Source organism: Nipponia nippon, unplaced genomic scaffold (assembly GCF_047370975.1).
Source record: "Nipponia nippon isolate SJK-2023a ecotype South Korea unplaced genomic scaffold, ASM4737097v1 scaffold_3, whole genome shotgun sequence".
Classification (NCBI taxonomy): Eukaryota; Metazoa; Chordata; class Aves; order Pelecaniformes; family Threskiornithidae; genus Nipponia; species Nipponia nippon.
In genome coordinates, this window is record NW_028262347.1 from 68,825,752 (window position 1) to 68,847,242 (window position 21,491).

A 21,491-nucleotide genomic window follows, 5' to 3' on the forward strand; every position below is an offset into this window, starting at 1 on the left:
TAACCTGATAACAGCTGAGGCATTTGTTCTGCTGAAAAGGTATGTGCCACAAGAGAATCACCATTATTGTTTAACAGCATGGTGTCTATGACACATAGTTTAATCTAATTTTGCCATGTAGGTAGAGGAGTGCACACAGATACTACTAAGCAATTTATATAATACCAGAAATGTAAAGCAGAAAAAAAGCAAAGCCAACACACTCATTTGATGACTCTAGGCTTTTTCAGTTCATGAATTATCTGGGAGCAGGCTGTGATTTTCTGCAATTTGATTTTGTTTCATTTGGCAAATGTATTTGCCCTGCATACATATCTACTCACGCACACATATAACACCATATATATAAACATGTAATTATGTATATGTCTACATAATACATGCAAAATATATAAAATACAATTCCTCCTCAGTATCTTGTTTACCAGCAGCTTGCTGTGCTGGCTGGAACAGCATTTGCTAGCCCTGATTGGAAGCACAGGTCAGAGGGTCAGCTTCTATCCTCTGATTAGATGAGTGCAAGTCCTAGCATGGGATTTCTGAGGACCAAAAAGCCCTCCCTCTGAGAACACTGTGCAATACAGACAAAAGAATAAGCATTCCCTGATGAGTATGGCTGCAGAATGCAATGCAAGTAAATAAAGATTTCCTGTGTCATTTTGGAGAGCTTTCCACATCAGTAGCAGCCCTGGAAATCTGGGGACAAGGCAGCATCCTCACAGCTTTTCTCCCTTTAGAGGGTGGGGGAAGAGCAACCAACAGTGGCTAGACCTCTCCTTCCCAGAGTGGCACTGTGCTGCAGCCAGGCATAGGCCATATGCAGGGCACCTGGAGCCAAGGAGAAAGCAAAGCATGATGCTAAGAATAACTCTGCCTTGCGTGGAGCTTCTGGGGCAGGACAACAACATGCTGCTCTTTGCTCGGGGCTCCAAGTTGAGATTTGGCCCTTCACATTTGCTTTTTCTGTGTCCTAACTTGGGAATAAACTTGTTTGTTAGAACAGCTGCAGAAAATCAACTCGTAAAGGGCACCAAAATAGGGAGAAATGCAGGTATTTCATTTGAGGAAATATGCACCGACGATACACTGAGATATTCAACCAGCTCTGCATAAAGCTCAAGGGAAATATCCAGAGTAACAACAATGCTTTGCATTTCTATAGTGCTTGCCTTTGGCAGCTCTCTGGGAGCCTGCAAACATTAATGAATTCACAGAGGCAGAGATTCAGAGAGTATAAAGGCCAGAAAGGACTTTAGATCATCCAGTCTGACCTTCTGTGTATTGCATGCTACTTGGAAAGTATGCAGAAAAGAACCATAAACATTATTTGAGGGTGGCAGAAAATGCCTTGCTGTGAAAGGCTTAAAGAGCTCAATCTGTTTAGCTTATGAAACAGAAAATAGAGAAGTTATCCTGTAGAAAGTCCAACAGTGAATGTTTACATGCAGCTAAGGTGAATCTTCCAGAAAGGCATCTACCTTTGATTTAAAAACCATTCAAGAGATGAAAACCCCCCTTTTCCCTTGGTACCATACTACAATAACTATTCATGCTCACCGTTAGCATTCATGCTTAATATCTCATTTGAATCTGTTTGGTTTCCTGTCACAGGTTTTTGTTATGCTTCTCTCCCCTAGATTAAAAAAACAAACGTTCAGTAACCAGCATCTCTCCCTGTGACGGTACTTTATACTCTAATCAAATCATCTCTCAGTCTTGTTTTTGGTAAGATAAGCAGATTGAGTTCATTAAGTCTTTTGCTGTAGAGCATTTCCTCACCTCTGGAACAGCACTGTAGCCTTTTGTCGCACTCTTTGCAATCTTTCCTCCTCCTTTTAGAAGTATGCTCCTCATCCATCAAAACCTGTGCTCTGTATTGTAGATACTACCTGACTATTGCCATACAATAGTAAATATCACCTTTCCCTACTCCTGCCCACCAAGCAATGTCTCACAGCACACTCGCTAGGCTGTGTGAACATTGTTCCTACTTTGAAGATGGAGGCATAAGGAAATGCTAGGGCAAAACCCTAACAAGTCATTTTGAAGGAGCCAGATTATGGGAAACTGACTCTGATCCCACTCATAACCACCTTTATAGTAGTATAAATTCACTGGATTTTAAACAAGAGTCTCCAGATTTATGCAATTCTTGGCAAGAGAAAAATCTAGCCCTTTATTTAAATTGATGGTTCCCTTCTAGCAATCTCCACCTTCTCATCCACTCATGGTCTCATATGGTTATCTTTCACATCTCTCCCACTGGACATAAATGTCTTTGATTCCCCAATTACTCTTTCTCTCTCCCCCTTATTTTCATCCTCTTGTGACTGATCATCCCTTTTCAGCGATTGCCTCTGACCAGCTGCTTTTCAGATTCTCCCTTCTCTGATCTCCTCAACTGTCACTTCTCAGCTGCCACAAAACAACGCCAGCCCCCACATCCCCATCTGCTTTTTAAAGGCTTGTTACCATAAGCAGGGGCTTCTCCGCTCACTCTTCTTTACTTCACAAAACCCAAAGCAATCAAGAGAAACCACCACGCTGTCAAAGGCTGAGAGAGGGGTTTAGGTCAGCCCTAACTTCTGGTCTTCCAGGTGCTCTGCTGGGGCTTTCAGCTGCATTAACAAGCATATTTTTATTCAGTCATGACTAAAATCATGGAGTGTGGGAATTATACGGTAAAAAGGCCCAGCCTTGCACCCAAAGGGAGTGCTGTGGTGAATGGGGAGTGCCCTGAGTGGCTGCCCCGTGGCTCGCTTGCTTCTGGTAGCTGTACTGTGGCATGATGAGACAAGGGACTTCAGCTGTTCCCTGGTGATGGAGAAGGGAGTGCAGGCCAGCAGAGTCTCATCTCTTTCTATTCAAGGCACCACCACCTCCTTACAGACTTTTCAAGCTCCAGCTTAAACCCATTTATCTTTTTACCTCAGATTCCGGCTAAAGCTGCATTAACCTAACAGCTAGAAACCCTCTTCTAGTTTTCCACCCTAAATATTTTCATGGCCTATCTATACTACACTGTCTTCATACAAGCCGTGTGCTTTAGTTTAAATGTTTCCTCCAAGATGCATTTATTACAGCAATCTTATCTGCTTCAGCCTTTGTTGCATGTGGTTAAACAAGCTGGGTTCTCCCAGGCTCCTCTCACGAAGTCAGGCTTCCCTTTCATCATCTTTCCGTCCTGTACCTGTCTCAACCTGTATTCCTTTGGCCAAAACTGTAACACAAACTAGAGGAGAGGTCTCGCAGGGCTTTGGGTAGGAGCACCAATGCATCCCCATCCCCACTGAGAACACATCTCCAGGTATGTTGTAGGACAATGTTTGCTTTGTCCACAACTGCATCCCACTATCAGTCACCATCATCCTACCATCACCTAATACAGAAGTTCTCAGCATTTTTCTCCTGAGCTTTCTCAGGATATGTTTACTACTGAGTCTACCCGCCTGCCTTTCGGCAAGGATCTCAGGATGGAACTTGGCAGAGGACAAAGGTTCCCTGAATTTTATGTGGGCATCAGGGGGCAATGCAGCCTACACTGAGGAGCCTCACTGAGACTTGGCAAAATGGGCCCAACAGTTCCCAGAAGACAAGGGCTGCCTCTAGTCCTGCTTGCTGTGCTCTCTGCCAGATCTCTCAGACTTCCCAGCTTACAGAAGGTTTCTAATATTAGTTCTCAAGCATATGACCTTGTCTGTCGTACTACTGAAATTCATTCTGTTTCTGGTACTCCTGCCAAGGTCAAATAAGGCTTTCTCTACGATATCCTGGTCCTTCCCTGTACTAGCAATGCCTTCTAGTGTTGAATCATCAGGACACCTCCTCACTACCTATTGCTACCTCAGTCAGGGTCTCAGGTTAATGTTAGCAAAGACTAATCCCTTCGCTGACCATGGGGGAGTGCTACAAGTGACCTTTTGCTTATAGGTGATCTTGCTGCTGCCATCTTCCCAGATTGACTTCTACGTCCCTCCCCCTTACAACTCCTCTGCCTTTCCTGATCTCCTCCAGTTTATCTAATTGTTTCTTATGTGGCACTGTATCAAGTGCTTTACTGAAATACAGAGCTGAGAACTTTGACATTTCTTTTGCCTCCAGGAAAACAATCATCTGAAAGAAAGCTATTGGGTTAGTCTGGTATGATCTAGCATTGATAAACTCATATTGCCTGACTCCCTTTACCCCTAACTGCTTGGTAATAATTATACTTTCCTTCAAGATCTCCTCTAAAGTGCTACAAACATTACAAAGGTCACACAGGTCTGAGACACACAAACTTATTTCTCTTCCTTCCTTAATCCTAACTGCTGAATTTTCACTTTTCCAGCCTGCATGGAGTCACCGCTGCGGGTAGAGTTGAAAAAAAAAAATCCTTGCTATAAGCCTGTTTCCACATACCAGCTCTCCCGGGGCTGGAGAGCACCCAGGCCTGGCACTGTGAGTGCACTAAGCACCTTGAGCTGCTTATTCCCAGTAGTCAGCTTGTTTCTTTCCCCAAGGACGATATTGCTGTCCTTACCAATAACTTGGGCACAGAGTCCTCTTTGGTTTTGGCTCAGACTGTAGTCTCCTTGATCTTGACTTCACTCTTACTGCACAGAAGTGGTCTCACTTCTTATTCTCTGTTTTTTCCAAATAGCTGAAGAACCTTTTGCTGTTTGTTTTAATCTCCTTTGCAAGGTCTAACTCAGCTTGATTTGTAAGCAATCCTCGCTTTATCCCTACATTTCCTGACCTCTGAGACACAGCTTTCTTTGCTGTCTGTTCTTTTTCCATTCCACATAGGCTCTCTGCAGAGCCAGCTTAAGGAGCCTAAGCAGTTGCCTGCGGTGGCAGACAGATGGAGGGCAACAGAATCAGGCATCGCCATTTACTGACTCCTCCCAGAAATGTCGGCTCCACAGTGTCCCCGAAAGCTGAACTGCTGCTTCCCCATGCTCCAGACTTTGCACTGCCTGTGAAAGCAGTGCCAAGAGCCAGCAGCAGACCACCCCCTCCAGATACCCTGGGCAAGCAGTGCTGTCCACATCTTGCCTATCTCCTGCACACAAAACATCTCTCCCCTGCCTTCCCACTGCCTTGGGAAAGCCTGGCGCTTCCTAGGACTTCCAGGCAAGGGCTCCCAGCCAAGCTCTCCCGCAGGCAGGAGCAGGTCGCCCACCTTCCAACTCTCCTTTCCTCTTGCACCCTCCGTGCCTCACCACCCAACAGCGGGCCCATACCCACTGCAAACTACCCTGCATCCAGCACCTCTGCATGAAGATTTGCTGATAGTCCTTCTACAGAGCAAGGATAGGGAGAGAAAAAGAGAATGGCTATCAGTACAGCCTCTGCACAGCACAGATGGTGGGAGCACAGTGTATGAGCATCAGGGAGGAACAAGGAATATTTCTGGGAATCTTATTGCAATAAAGCTTTAAGCAAACTGGTCTGACCTCATAGTTGACCCTGCTTTGAGCAGGAGGCTGCCTAGAGACCTCCTGAGGTGCCTTCCAACCAGAATTATCCTAGGGTCCTATGAATGGACTTCTGTATCCCAGTGAGGAAAAGGAGGAGAAGAAAAAGGTCTTATGAGGGGAAAGAGCTGGTAGTAGAAGTCCCATTACATAGCCATATGATGAGGAGATTTGTGCCCTAAGTGGATAGGTGGGGCAGGAGGAGAGGAACTCAGGAAGGAAACAGGCTGAGTTTGGTGGTAAAAGGAATGTATCTTAGGAGTCGACTGAAGCTGTCCCCAGATCTCCTAAGTTTCTCTGGTTCTCACCCTGCTAAACTTGTCTGCTTGTGCTCTGGCTGAATTTAAGCCAAATCATCTCACAAGACATTTCTTACAACCTCCTCTGCTGTAGTATTTACCCCCTTCATCCCTACATCTACAGACTGGTTCTGTGATCCCTTTCAGCATCTTCTCACATGACTTTTTTCCTCTGCTGAACTATAGGTCCTAACACAGGTCATGACATCAATTATACCTATGCTAAGGCTACAGTCCTTGCACGGACAACACTGCTTTCCTCCATGTACTTTAGATGCATAGAATCATAGAATCATTTAGGTTGGAAAAGACCTTTAAGATCATCAAGTCCAACCGTTAAATGGTTGTGGGCTGTTGTGGGGGGACACACTTGAGTGAGGCAATGCACTGGCCTTGCAATCACACAAGATTTAGGTTTGCACCCTAATTGGTCAGAGGTGTTAATGTCACTTGCTTGACAGTCTGTAGATCTTCACACAGCTCCGAATGGAAGGTCCTGGCCCATTCACAACCCTCGCAGTTTGTTAGTCCCCCTGAATACTCAGTGCATATTGACAGGCTCTACACAGTGGGTACAATTCCACATCCACACAGGTTACTCATGTGCATACACAGAAAACATGTGTGTGTATGTAGCCCCAGCACAGACAGAAATAAGTGCAAATCGCTCTGCGAGTATATGCACCTGTGCACACCCCAAGTTAGACACACAGACAGGTGTCACAGCCACACAAAGCACTGCAGAGAAACTGTGTACGCAAATACACACACCTATGCACAAATCCCCTCACACATTGTGCGTCTACACATACTCTACATGCAATGCGCTCCCATGGGCCCATGTGGCCCCGGGCAGAGATACAGGTCCCTGCTGATGCTGGCTAGGTAGGAGTTAATGCAAGAGAGGCCGGGAAGGAAATTAAAAGCAAAAAAAAGTTGAAAGCCCAGCACATGATTCTTCTCCTATCACATCTGTGAATCCTGGAGCGCGAGAGTAATTGTCTGCAATGAGTCAGACCAAAAGGCACAAGGAAATGGTTGCCATGACTACTCGCGCACTGCTCTAATTCGGCTCAGAATTAAAATGATTTCAAATAATTTGCAAGCAAAGGGAACACGGCAAAGGCACCGGGTGCCAATCTAAAAAATCCAGCTATATGCAAGCCTCTCCTGAGCCAGTGTCAAGGGCTCTTTTCCCTTCAAGCGTGACAGCCATGGCAATCAGAGGAGCTACAGAAGCGGCAGTGATGGATAACCTTAGGCTAGAAGATTTCTGCTATGCACAGGCAAGAATGGGCTCCTGGGCTGGAGCTCCAGCCTGGAACAGGCTCCAGGACTGGGGATGTCCTGGAGAAATGTCTCATCAGACCCCACAAGAGAAATCCCATTGCTCACAAGTTGTTATGGTGTCCCATTGTGAAAACACCCTGAAACAGCTGGTAAGGGCAGGGTCTGGGCACAGGCACGCACCCACAGTGGAGGCATTCCCTCTGTGCGGGGCGACGCGCTGCCTGCATGGGCTGCGGAAAGGCGAGTTGATTCACTTAGTGTTTTTTTCCCTGGTAAGTGGTGCAGCATGCAAACTCCAGCACTCAGCTGAGGCTACAAGGAAATATTTATTCTACAGAATTGGCTCTTGTCTTCGCTTTTCCCCTAGCCAAGGGCTCATCCCCAAGGCAACAGGCAATGTCCACGCACACAGGGAGGAGGCATGATCCCTGTGCTGAAGATCTTACAGCCTACGCAGACAGCAGATACACCTTGGAAGAAAAGGAAATTGCTGATGTCCAGCCAGGGTGGGCAGAATGCTATGGTAAGATGTCTCGCATACCTATCTTTAGCATTCTTTTGACAATAAAATAAAGTTATTTGACCCCATTGTCACCAGTTGCTGTCTATGCATGGAGACATCTATACGGAGTTTTGCAGGCAGATGCTTGCTCTTTCTGCCTGTTCACTGACCTGGCTGGAGGATAGCTCTGAACCGGGACCCATGTGGCCCCAGCACTGATACCAAACCTTGGCAAAAAGCAGAGTTTGTAAGATCAGAGTGAGTGCAAAATACGGCAACTACCTCACTTTTGTCTGGCTCATAGAACAGCTTGTGTCTGCCCCAGGAACACCCCAAAAAGCAGCCTTTATGCTTACAGGTCTCTCTCCCAAGGATCAGTATGTAAAGTAGAATGCAATGGATGGCAGGCAAGCAGATGGATGAAGGATGCAAGAGACACTGGCTTTGGCACCGTGTAATGTTGATACTCTGGCCCATGGAGTATTGGCTCAACCTTTAGGCCAGCCAAATGTGTACTGACTGATAACAGCCTCCAGACAGATGTCCTGAGAGGTGGAGAAGGCATGGCTGCTGTTAGTACTAAAATCATCAGCATTTCTGCCTTACTGAGTGTCCCTAACACTTTCTATGACTGAGTTCCAAGGCACAGCCCCTTCAGATGTCTCTCAGTTTGTCAGATCAAAGGGATGCCTGAGAAACTGCTTGGGCCTCAGGGATTGCGAGGAGGGAATGGCATCAGGCAGAAACCCAACGTAGCAGGTGATGGGCTGAAAACGAGTTGAGTCTTCCTTCTTTCTACGCGTGCTACCACTGGATGCAAGGAAGACCGTGATTTCCATAAACGCACCCAGGTGACACCTCGGGAGCTCACAGAAGTCCCTGCACTGGGACAATGTTGGCACAACCTTCAGCATTAAACGAGGGGCAGCATTCATTCTGAATACCTCGGCACACGTTCAAGAGATCAGCTGCTCTCAGGTTTTGTATGGATAATGTTATGCTGGTTTCCAAGCCAGTCTAGTAAAATCATTTTAATTCTCCAGCTTGGATGCAGTTATTCCCGTGTAAAAGGTGCTTATGCTGTTATAGCTTATTCCCATGCATTTTAGCAGCTTCTACAGGTGCAACTGTCACTTTCTAGAAAGGAGGTTGAAATGTTTTATCCACTCAAGCAACAAAACTGTAGGAATACAGAATTGTGTGTAGATTAGTTTGAAAAGATGCCACAGCAACAGAACTGCTGAAAAAGCCACCTGCACCTCCTCTCCCTGCTTGCTAGTAACAGACAGCAGGTAGCTGAAATTGGGGACCAAGGAAAAGGATGGAGAAACATCAAGCTGGCCAGTAATCACTTTTCAAATGAAGAGCTTCCGTCAGATTGATAGAGGTTGGATTTTAACCAGCAGTATAATGGCAAAATGACTTCCCATTATCTATTTTTCAGATGGATTGATTTCAAATACTTTTGAAAAAAATATCTAAGCTTTTTTGAAAATCTGGTCCTGCTGTGAGTACAGAGCTCTTCTGAAAATACTGGCCTTAACAACTCAGTGTCCCAGCTCTCTCTGTAAAATAGAGACAATATTTCTCTTCTCTCACCCTTGTTTGAGCTTGCCTAGGACTCTCCCCAAATACATCTGTATATACCGTTGGCGTCATGGGATAATGATTTCACTGTGGTCCAGTCACTGCAGATGAGAACTAAAACAGTAACATTCAATATAAACAGAGGAGAAAGGTATCATACAAAATAAACCTGCATCTCCCAAGTGCCCGTTCGGATTTTACCGGGCATCATGGAGCCTGTGCATGCCCCATGGTTTGCTGGTATCGGCTGTTTCCCATCCCTGAGACATGACAACCGTGGCAAGGAACCTAATGGAAATAAACCCCTACCTGCCCCTGTTGGGACTGGCAGCCAGCTGACAGCCACGTAAATCGAACAATGAGAAGGTCAGGCAATGAAAGAGACGTCATACACAGCCCAAAGTGACAGCTAAACTCCTGCGCAGATTCCAGCAGTTTCACCGGGGCTTTAAATCACTAAAAGCTTCTGTCAGCAGCTACATGTGATTTCTGCCACACACCCCCTGAGGACCAGAAAGCCCCAGGCTTCTGACTCATGGGAGGGAGCAGATGACAGTGCTATCTGGGACAGGACTTGGCTTGGGGAGAGTGCCATCACAATTCCTTATTTTTCATTTCCAACAAAGTTAGTGTGCGTGAGATGTACTGGACTGACATCCCAGGAGAATAGCTGCCTTTAATTAATTATAATTAATCATCCAGGCATTACTTAATGTTTGCAGAGTGCTTTGAAGTGCCAAAGCACAATATAGCAGATAGATATTATTACATCAAAGAAACAGGTATAGCCGAGCCAGGGGTAGGTTTGCCTTTGTGGCTTCCCACCAAAGAGACCACACCAACTCAGCTCACAGAAGCGGACCCTGCCTTGGCTCCACCATGTCCTCCCAGCGACCTATGGGTACGCGGAACCCTTTGTGCATCCCCCTTGAGCCCCAGGTACAGGGGCTTGGCCCACAGGGGAAGGAGAACGATGGATGAAAAAGGGAGAGGGTAGGGTAGGGCAGAGGACACTGCTTTTTCCTCCTGAATTTGGCCACCTCCCCATATGTCCTTGTGTGGGCTAGCCCCTGTAATGGTGAGAGGAGCACCTCGGTCTCCCCCCAAAACTCATGCTGGGATTCCCTACTGAGCCAAGCCAGACTGAAACAGGAGGAGGAAGGCCCTTATGCTCCCCCTCCATCTTTGCCCTCAGCCCTCCAGCCTGGCTGCTCTCTAATCCCAGCTGACTGCTCCCTCACACCCTGACAGCATCCAGGCCTGTGTCATCTTCCTGGACATTTGATTTTACCAGTTCGCCTTTCTCCGCCTTGGCTGGAGACTGCCATTCAGCTGCCAGAAGAAAAGGGGCCCAACGCTCCCTGTCACTGGCGTCCTCCCCATGGGGACACTGGGGATGCTTCCTCCCCACAGGCATGGCTGTAAATCCTAGAGCTTAATTTTTCACTGCATGCATAGCAAACATTTCAGAGCGCTTACAAATCCCCCCCAAGCACTGTCAAGTCAAACAAGTGACAGTAACAATCAGTGGCAGAATGACAGGCCAGTTCATACCACTTGCACTTTTATAGGGGCACGTAACAAGCCTCTGTTGTTCCCCTTTTACAGAACTGTAACAGCATTTACCCACAAACTACAAGCCTACCCAGATATTTGGCTTTCTGGGAACCAATGCTGGGTACCATACTGACTTCTGGTGATATCCTAACTCTAAATGAACATGCTATCAAGCCCACTGTGGGCCAATGCCATCAGAATAAAAACAACAACAACAATCTGCATCCCATTCTGCTCCGATTGCCTCTTGCTCTGTCTCCATTCACTCCCCTCCCTCCACCTCTCTCCTGTACCCAGGATGGTATTTCAGCACTGCCCAGCATCATTTGCACTGCAGCCTCCGCTGTGGGGTGAAGTCCCCTAGAATCAGGTCCCAGACACTGAGGATGATTACATTAGTGTGAGGGGAGATGAAGATAGACCTACATTCTTACTCTCAAAGCTATCCTCAAGATCAAACAGTAGTGCAATAGGTAGCGTGACCACAATTGTTTTATTTTTCTTTCTTTTTTTTTCTTTTTTTACCCACTACTGGTATTATGAACGATTCAGATGATGAATCCAGTCACTACTGGAAACAAAGCAGATGATAATATAGTACCTTTTTGCTCCCTGAAACCCCCAAAATGTGTTGTAAACCTACGTCCAAGACAGCAGATGGGACATACATCAGCAAACCCCTGCACTCCCACTGAAGTCAATGGAGGCTTATGGCTGGGGGCCTGAAGGATTTTGGACCCTTTGGGAGAAATTATTTCCCTCAGTGTTGCCCTGCAGCCCATACTTTGGATGAAATATGGGTAGTTTTCCTCAACGCATAAGAAACGGGGAATAAAGACACCCAGCTGAATGTACCATGTGTGGAAGTAAGCAGAAGATGCTTGTGGTCAGGTCACCTAACGTTCCTGCTAGTAACAGGGACCGTGGTACCTTTAAGGAACGAAAGCAACTGAGAATTCATTTCTGTCTCTCAACTTCTGCGGTTACCAGTGAGGAAACTGGTTTGTTCTGTATCATTTCCAGAAATGACAGAAATTTTACCTTATTGTTACTGTTTTAACATGATTTCCTTCCCTATCCTCTGCTGCTTTCTCCACCCTCCTCTTCCCTCTGCAGAGGATCCTGCCCCTTCACAGCATGTCCACACAGGCAGTCGATTCAGCAGTCAGCATAACTGAGGGGGTGGAAAGCTCCACAGGGGTTGTGAAAAGCACTGCTGACAGAAGAGAAATGGCTCCGTCAGGGGCAGATCCTCCTGCCACTTGTTCTTGCTCCAGCTCTTCCACCCAGAAGTTTCCTTCCTCGTATTTATGCCGAGTGCCAGATGAACTGCTTGTGTGCCTCTGCTCTAACTCACAGGTCAGGAAAGGGAAGGAAAAGAACCAAGAAAAACAAGCTTTTTTTTTTAAAAAATGTTTTTTCTCCTCCCAAATTCATGCTTAGAAAAATGCTCCAGGGCTACACAGAGACCCTTGGTATAGTTTCAATTCTATTTCATTTTCTGCAGGGTATATTTATAACAGTGCCAGCTAGTACCAGTTTTGAGAGCAGTTTCTATGACCCAAGCACCTACTTAACATGAACTTTACTGAAACCATCTCTATTTCACAGGGGTCTCTGGACAGACTTCATAATAATTTTCTGGCTTTGGGCTTGAAATGGTGGTGTATTAATGAAAAGTGCTATTTCATAACACCCCTCCTTCAGCTTATAAGTACTTTCTCAATGCCCAAGTGATACTTAAAGAGTACCACTCTCAACTGGAACTTAATGAAAGCCTGGAAATTAAGGAATGCTTCATCAGATGAAGTTAAACTGCCATAGTTTTACTGACTAGTAGTATTGATGACCATTCATTGTATCTTACCCAGCCTAGGCAAAAGCAATGGCTGACTCTTGATCTGAAGGTATCTGCTATATGGCCTTCTCTCTACTGAATACTCCTATAACAAAGTCGTCATTTGGTATCTATGCTACTCAGTCATTCCTTCCACCATACAGGACTCCATTAACACTAACCATTCTTTCACAAGCAGCTTTGCATCTTGGCATGTTTCTGGTGATAATTACTCCATTACCTGTTTCGGCAACCTCTTCCCTTCTTCCCTTAGTCAATGCTTCCAGGTCTAAAAAAAATTCCACCACGCTACATCTTCTCTTACCCCAATACGCCTACACAGAGTGTTTAAGTTGGATATGATGCCAGCATTATTGATTAATGCTAGTTTCTTTCATTAAATGGCTGCTGTTTCACTTCTGAGTTTATTGTACTTCTGTAAAGGCTGAAGCAATTGCTGCAGAAAACGGTAAAGCTTCAAAAGCTTTGGGGTTCTGTTGGAAATAATGTGCTTTACGAATTTTCCAAAAGTAGATGCAGATACAAAGCTCAGATACAAAGATAAGTTTGGTAATCTCTATGGCTGATTTGGAAATATAGCAACAAGCCCATTCCACCTGCAAAAGTTATTTTTCAGCTGAGATAACGATGGATATGCATGAACGTGCTGTTCTTCCAAAACCAAAAGTGTCTCCTGCAAACAGTTCAAAACCTACACGGACTTATCAACCTACTCATGCTCCAGAGAAATAGTCTCAATCCACAAATTCACCAGCATTGGAGATGGGAAGCTTCCATTCAAACTGTCTGTTTCCCTTTCAAAAGCCTATCAGCCATTCAGTACCTGTTCTAGTATTCTCTGTTTTGCCTAGTTTTCAACATCATGAGCTATTGCGGCTCTCGTCATTTCCCTTGAATGACAAGCTAACAGCTCTCAGCTCCCACTCTCCATACAAGATGCAACCGTTTCATTCAAGATAAAAAGAGAAACCAGAATGTCCTACCTGCAGCAATACCCATCTTCCCATCCACAGCCACAGCCACAGCCGTGCTCACTGTCACCACTTTTGGTAGGCCACCTCCCTCTGTCAAGACACAAATAGAGCAGGCTTGGTTAGCTTACTACCAGAGAGGAGTAAAACACAGCAGGAGCAGCTTGCTCACACACTTTCACATCCAGGCCAGTGTGTACATATGCCTCAACCCTGAAACATCCAAGAGTTTAGAGAACTGCATCTTTCAAGACACATAAGCAACCGAAAGGGCTACGAGTAGATTTTTTTTTCCATCTAGATAACGTCCCATGATGAAAATAGCATCCTCAGCATGAAATGTAAAGGACTGGCCTCTTCAATTTTGGGCATGTAGAGCTTCTCTTAGGCCAGAAAGCTGCTCCGCTTCATGCACCAGCTAAACTCTGCAGACAGAGGAGAAGCAGGACAGGTAATTCTGACACCGACTCTTGCACAGCAAATGCCAGGCATAACCTAGCTCTGTTACCCAAGCCAGGCCAGCACTACAAACAGGAGAGACAGACATAGCACTTCCAGGGTGCACTCCATTTTAGCAACAAAGTCTTCTGGGACTTTGCTGCCTAAACTCTGTTATACCTCAGGGTCTCCCAATTATCCTTTAGCTGCTGCTTTAAGCATCCTGTAGGTCCTGTGTCACATCTGCCAGCCCCGTGCAGATCTCTCATCTCCCACAGGGCATTTAAAATAGCATGGCTGGAGAGGGTTAGGCAACTGAACCCCACCTCCCCTCTCTTTGTTAGTGCAGTTGTTTCAGCCTGCAATTGTCCATGTGACAGATTCCATTTCTGTATTTTTTTAAAGCGATTAGATTAGCTTCAGCTGGGGCACCTCTTTTGGAACTGCCAGGGGACAGTTTGAAGGTCAGGATGATCGATGTAGCCTGCAACTGGCTCCCTCCTTGTGTGCTGTACAGAAATCTCTTGCTCAGACAGATGGGTCAGGGATTCTTTCCTTCCCAAGAGCTCCAGCATTTGTTACTGCTTTCCATTTCTGCCTTCACCATTCTTGTTGGTACCCAGTGTGTCCTGAGCGTGATTCTGTGACCACCACAATTTAGCCTGGAGTTTCTCTCACTCATTTTTTTTGGACTGAAGCCAGATTAACTTGCTCAAGGATGTCAGAAATAGTAAAGCCCTTGTGAAACAAATACCCAGCCAACTTATGCTCACATGCCTTGAGCCTAATCATGCCTTTTTGGTGAACCCCAAATTTCTTGCTGTCCCTAGGATGGGACAAATAAGGAAAATACACTTAGCAACCCTAGAAAAAGACAAACCAAAGAACCCCAGACACCCAACACAAGAGAGATCTGGGCTGCAAGAACAGTTCTACTGGACTTGGAGAGCTTTCCCTGCTGTTTTCTCTCTGGGACTTTTGGACACTGGAAAAAGGAGCCCTGGATAAATTATTCTGATGACCTGCAGCCATTCTTGCTGGTTTTCTCCCCAACAGGGAGGCCTTTGGGCTCTTCCCTCTTATGTGATGAGAAGTACATCTGCCATGAAAACCCCTTGTCACAGGCCAGGCATGTACTCAGTCATGTAGAAAGCATGAAAAGGGGACTTCAGCATCTAATCATCAAGAATTTCATAAGAAACTGGGTGGTCTGTTCTGGCCAAAAGGTGGGGCCTGCTTCATCAGATGTCAAGGAAGGCCCCGGACTCTGCTCTGACAGTGAAGCACTGTGGCTCAGAAGTACTGAGTATTATTTCCTGGCTCTTCACAGGCATCTTGTGTGATCTCATGGATCACAGTCTCTCTAAGACCAGCTGCTCATCTCTAAAGAGACTAATAATCTCCCTTACAGTTTAGAGCATAAGGTCTTCAGGGTCAGGTACTACTTCCTACGATGTGCCTGCAGGGTTTCCAGGTGAATGGGATCCTGGACTTGATTGAAGCTTCTGACCAATAGCCATGTAATACAAAAAACAGTGGCAGCTGCTTGTCCTCTGTCTTTACCCATGCAAAACTACCTGTGACTTCTAAGAAAGCCGCATCAGGCCACAACCCCAATGTTTAGCCAGCAGTGACTAAGGTGGCCAGGGTCCTGGCTGCCCTAGGAAGCCTCACAGGGTATCACTGCCTGGTTTTCTAACACATGCTCTATTCCAAAGAGCAAATGCTGTGGCATGCAGGGGAGTAAAAGGTCCCTCCTGCCATGCCTCCCCCTCTTTCCACACTTGCCTTTTAAGTGAGATGTAAGGGTGCTGGGCAGAGAGAGGCTTTTGCAGAAGGTTTCAAGTATTTTCTCTTTCCATCCTGGTTCATCTTTTGCCTCCCAGTCTGGTTTTCTGCTCTTTGCTACTTGCTTTCCCACCCACCAGCCTCCCACCACTGTGCCACAAAAAGCTGTAGCAGCTAAAGCGCTAAGCTCCGCGACAGAGATGGAGAGCTAGGGGCCAGGGAGGCACACAGAGGGGATTTCTGCCTTCTGTGTAGGAGTCTCACATGAGTATTTTGCTTTGAATGTTTCTTTCTAGGCTCTTTTGCTCTCTTCCAGCCTTTGAGGAGGTCCTGGCTGGCCCTGCAAACTCACAGGAACCAACACCCTAAGCAGGAGAAACTGAAAAGCCACTCCTTGCTTTCCTCTCATGTTTGAGCTCCTTAGCTGGACAAGAGGTGCCACAGTCTACCAGTATGATGGGAAGGACGCAGGGTACCAATGAGACACCCTCACCAAGAGGAAGCTATGGAAAAGCCTTCCCCCCTTTTCCTCCACCATCTTCCATAACAAACTCCTCCTTTCTTGTCATGGAAAGTGGCGATGGAAAAAATGACACCCTCTAAGCGTACACTTCCTGACTGAGTGCTTGCTGATCCCTCGTCAGTCCCAGCTGTTCCTGTCATCCAGTATGCCTGATGATATTCCCTCCCAGGCCCGGCCACGCCTATGTGTCGAACTCCTTCTGAGATAGCTTTACCTTCCCCTTCCCACAGTTCACGTGTCCTCCAGCCCTGCAAGTACCTTGTGTTCCCCCACACCCTGCGTCCCTAAATCCTTCGGTCTACCTAAGCCTTGCATTCCCATGCATCCTTCATCGCCTCTGCAACCCGACGTTACGCAGCCCTGACTGCCTTCCCCGCAGCTTGCAGCTTTGTCTTTCCACTGCATTCAGTTCCCCTATCTTGGCCATGACGCCCGTCTCTACGCTGGTGCGAAGATAATGCCAAGAGGCCAGGTCTCGGCGCTTCCCACTATGCCAGAGGCAGCAATAAAGAGATTGGCGTGGCATGGGACGCGAGATGTGAAAAGCTTTCTCTTCTCTCCTCTGCTCTGCTGTTCAGGCTGGGGTTACCTGAATCGTCTTCTGAAACAATGCTGTAGATGAAGCTCCCGGGGGGATGCTCGGCCGCCCGGCGGTACCACAGAGGGAAGTGGTCCATGGTGAAGATACTCTCCTTGTCCTTCCGTGTCAGGAATTTCCTGCCGGGAGAAAAGCCAGGGCAGCCTGTTGTCCGCGGCAGAGGAGCGGCAGCCCTCCTCGGGGCGACGCGGTGGGACCCCGGGGCTGGGACATACCCGCATCTCATCACCTGGGGCTTCCCCTGCGGCGGAGGGAGCCCCGGGACCCCCGGGTGACCCAGCCACGCCAGCGCCAGGCTCCTCGGGGGGCAGCCCTCGCCCGGGGACCCTGGGGCGGTCTGTGCGCCCCCCCCCCGCCTCCCGAAAGGCGGAGGCGGCTACCCCGCCGCCCCGCGCCTCGCACCTCCCGGCGGGGCGGGGCAGCGACCGGCCCCGGGAGCGGCTCAGCGCTCCCAGCGGCAGCCGGGCGGGTCAGGACAGACCCCGCCCGCTCCCCTTGCCACAGCCGCCGCCACTTTCCGTCAGCGCCGGGGGCCCGGCGGCGGCGGCGGCCCCCCGCCGCACCGGGGCCGCCGCCGCGCCTCTGCCGGCCGCCCGCCAGGTGCCGCTGTTGCCCCGGCCGAGGCCCTCGGCGCCGCCGCCGCCGCGGGCCCCCAGGGCGGGCGAGGGGAGGCCGCGGGCCGGCAGCGTCCCGCCGGCGGCAGGGCGGGGGCTGCGGCGGCTTCCCGCGGCCGCCGGGGGCTGGGGAGGGCGGGAGGGAAGATGTCCCCCTTCTCCACCTGCCCCGCGGGAGGCCTGGCGGGTTACGCCGTGAGGAGCAAAGGGCAGGGCCGGCCGTGAGCAGGCGGGCGAGGGCAGCCGAGCTGGTGTGTGGCCAGTCGGAGGTCGTTAATTACTGCAGGAGAATGGGGAGCAGGTGAGAAAAGGGAATTAGACGGTCTCCTACAAAAAACAACAACAGCAAACAAAACACACCACAAAACCAAAACCCAAAGGTCGTGCTGCTGTGGCTGAATACTGAACTCCTAGAGATGCACGGACGGAAGTACTTGGGGCAGCGGCTGGTCCTGAAGGCAGAGGGTGGGTCCTGAGGGCATGGCAAGGCAGGCAGTGGTGCTGAGGAGAGACCTCGTGAAAATCAGGTCATTGGCTTCCCTGGAGGTCCCTACGTCTTGCCGGACAAATCCCCTTTGTTTGCAGGCTGTCGTTTTGCTGTATATTTTGACATAATGATAACTACTCATTTATACGGTTCCTTCCTTTCAGGGGATTCCAGAATTGCCTCTCGTGTGGCATACGGGGGCCTGTCACTGCAGTGTGGTGGCTGCAGCTGTTTAAAAACACTCAACAACACTCCAGATGAGCAGTGGGGGATAGGGAACCATCAGCACACATCGTTTTCTCCCTTGTTGCCAGAGCCTGACTACTCTGACTTATCCGGACTGCCTCAAAAACGTGAGGAGTGTCACCTTTCAGGCACAGCAGAGCTCTCTGCCTTGAACATACGAGTCGTATTTGGGGAACTCAGAAGCAGTGAAACAGCTGCCAAGAAGCTAAGGACCACCACCAACACTGTTCCATCTGCTGGTGTGCCTCTGTGACCTGTCCTTTCTTACAGCAGCGTGCACCAGCCTGCGTATTCAAAACACAACAAAAATGCAAACTATACCCTTTCCATGTCAAAACCCTCTGCTGAACACACACTTTTGCCTCGAGGGAGAGGACAAGAGAATGAATCATATATGACAGATGTCAGTCACATCACTTAATGCCTCACTGGAAGGCACTGGGATACTACTGCGATGTGGGCAATGTACGAGGCAGAACAGAGCAAACCTGGAAGAGGAATTGAGACAGAAAGATCAAACCTAGCCAAGCTGGAATGTCACCAGGGTGCTGGAGTGCAGAGCCTCTGCACTGGAAAATGGTCCTGGGGATATATAGTAACTGTGGACATTTTCTCTGTTAGCTGACTGAAGTCAGGGAATGACTGAAGGTTTTCATTGAAAGGAATGCACTTAGGGACAGTATGTTAAGAAAAACTCAAAAGGACCAGAGGAAGACAAAGGACCCCTACCAGGACTCTGTAAATCAGCACCAGTGCCTTCAAGGTGTCACTCCTTTCCTTTCTGTCTCCCCAAATACATTTCCAAGGTTGGTGGTGATTTCGTGCTGCTTCTTCAGAGACATTGAGAGAAACTTCGTCATGCAGTTTAGGGACTTACCTGTTGGAAATTTTCTCAGAGCCCACGTATAGGGCACTCCTCATGAGTCCAGCCCGAGTGCCCAGAAACGCCATCTCAACACCTGCCTCAGTCTCCCTGTGGAACAGAAACACACAAGCACAAGCAAACAGTTCTCAGAAGAACAGCCATCTCCCTGCCCCAGGGTGAGGGCCTTCTAAACTAGAAGCCACGGTCCCAAGTTCATTTGCAATACAACCCGTTTACACCAGGAGTGACACTGGCTCCTCCCTGCTCATTGCAACCCATTGGTACTGGGTAACAATTGGCAGGTTTAGACCTGTGCCTAGATTCACACCTTTGCAATTTGCTCATTTGGTTCACTTCTAAGCAGACCATAGTCTCCTCTCCCCTGCTAGCCCTGCTCCAGACTGCCCGCATGAGGCTGAAGTGAGGGAGAGGGACTGCAGAGAATGGCTGTCTCAGGCACACACAGGATGGGCAGGGTAGCAGACTGACTCTGAAGCAGTAGACTGATTTGGATGTCTTGCTGGAGGAATCAAGGGCACAGATGGTACAGCTACATGGTGGAGAGCCTGCTGCAGCGTGGTGGCCTTAAAGTGAGGAGTGTGCGTTGGTACAGCCATTTAAAGGTATGCTGATAATCGGGTGTCCTAGTATGACTGCCGCTGGCTCAAGCCCTGTTAGTGGTAGGGGTACTGGTAACTGAAACAGGGACGGGAGTCCCATGGCCACACATCTGCGTAAGTAGCATGTTGTCTGCTGAAAGTAGATCTATGTGACATGATACTAGATACTACAAGCAACAGGTGCCTCACTGCAAATAATAAAGTAGAAGGTTGTTTACTGAAGCCAGCCTGTCCACTCCCTTCCTGAGGCTCGGTCTGAAGCCATCACCAACAGCGACAAGATCAAACTCCCTTTTCTTCACTGCTGGAAAGGGAGCAAATTGCTTGCCACCTGGGATGGAACTTCTGCTACAGTCATATAGGAAGTTGAGTGAAACCATGCTGCTGCTGTTCAAAGGGATAACTGATGCATGGGGAAATAACTCGTAACAACTTTAAACTGAAATGGTCTCAGGTGCCCTGAGATATCAACTAAAGAGACAAATGCAGTACATCTGAGCTAGCTGCTGCAAAGAACTGGTGCTGAACACCTCTTGCAGTGACACATCTGGACATCTGGATCACTACTGTCCTCCAGTGATATTCAGATAAACTCACCAAACTAAAGGCTCCCCTGAAAGGCCTAACCAGCTGGAGTCCACTTCTGAGAGACACTCTTGAGTTATTTCTAAAGCTATTGAACTATTTCTATCAGCTTTTTGAGCTATTTCTAAAGTTTCTTATATGCTGTGCAAGGGTCTGTGACCGTTTCAGGCACTGCATAAGCCCATAGCATCTGGAGATGCATCTTCAATGGTGTTTTGCTCATATTTATTTCTGATACACTCACATGGACATATTGAGGGCTAGTGTTGTCCAGTAGGCCTCCATGGGTGCAGTGACCACTGCATCAAACAGCACTTCCTGGACCAACTCCTCATCACCTAAGAAGAAGAGAGAATGAGAATCAGGAGAGAAAGACATGTCCCTCCCTAGATGTCTTAGAGAGTTCCTTATTATGCAGCATCTGCCTGGCCCAGGGCAGTGAAGCAACATGGCATAAAAAGAAGCCTTCCCTTGCGGGGCTGAGAACAGGACCTACCACCCTGGATGGTGGAGAGCACAAGAACAGATGTTGCAGCGAAGATCATCAGACTGGTTCTCCTGCAAACTCAGTGGAAGGGTTTGGGTTTGAAAGTGTGGGCAAGAGAGAGGCCTTCGGATGAAGTTATTCATCAGGCCTTCGCTCCAACCTTCTCCTTGATCGAACAGGCTGTCCACAACCATTGCCTCAAATCCTTGCTTTGACCTTTCTTACGGATGCCCTGTAGAAGGACACCAGACACCCCATTCCACTCAAGAAGCTTCTTCAAAGACCCTAGTGACTTCTTCATGGCTTCTACTCTGTCCTTGTGTTCATTGGCTTCTCTGTTACCCTTCTGTCCTTCCTGTAAATTTCACAAAACGCCATCCTGTCCTGGTTTCCCCGAGATGCTCAAGCCAGTCTAGGCTACCAGTCTAGTCCAGCCTGGATTGGGACCGAGAGGTGTTTAGGAAGGTTTGAATGTGCCGTGTGCTAAATGGCATACTCTAAGATCCCATTTATTTGACCTTCTTCATTTCTGTATTGCCCTGGCTGCATTCGTTTCCTGCTGTGAGAATGTGATGGCTGTCATATTGCAGATATGTTGTAGTGCTGTTGTAGATGGAGCCACTCTGCCCGCCCCCATTTCAGTGTTTCTGCCTCCACTTACGGGGTTGAGCTCCAAGGTCTCCCCTAATATTTTCTCCCAAGTTCTTCCAACTTTCT

At 48.0% G+C, this 21,491-nt stretch overlaps 1 protein-coding gene across 1 annotated transcript in view; it reads right to left on the reverse strand.

Moving 5' to 3' along the window:
- The window catches only part of CACNA2D4 (calcium voltage-gated channel auxiliary subunit alpha2delta 4), a 125,655-nt gene that overhangs the window by 49,615 nt on the left and 54,549 nt on the right, over positions 1 to 21,491 (reverse strand). The window contains exons 23-26 of the mRNA XM_087766083.1: positions 20,532 to 20,625; positions 19,095 to 19,190; positions 16,862 to 16,989; positions 13,536 to 13,616 (exon numbers count right to left, since the gene is read on the reverse strand). Coding sequence (XP_087622209.1) covers positions 13,536 to 13,616; positions 16,862 to 16,989; positions 19,095 to 19,190; positions 20,532 to 20,625 — 399 coding nt within the window. The remainder of the gene's footprint in view (positions 1 to 13,535; positions 13,617 to 16,861; positions 16,990 to 19,094; positions 19,191 to 20,531; positions 20,626 to 21,491) is intronic.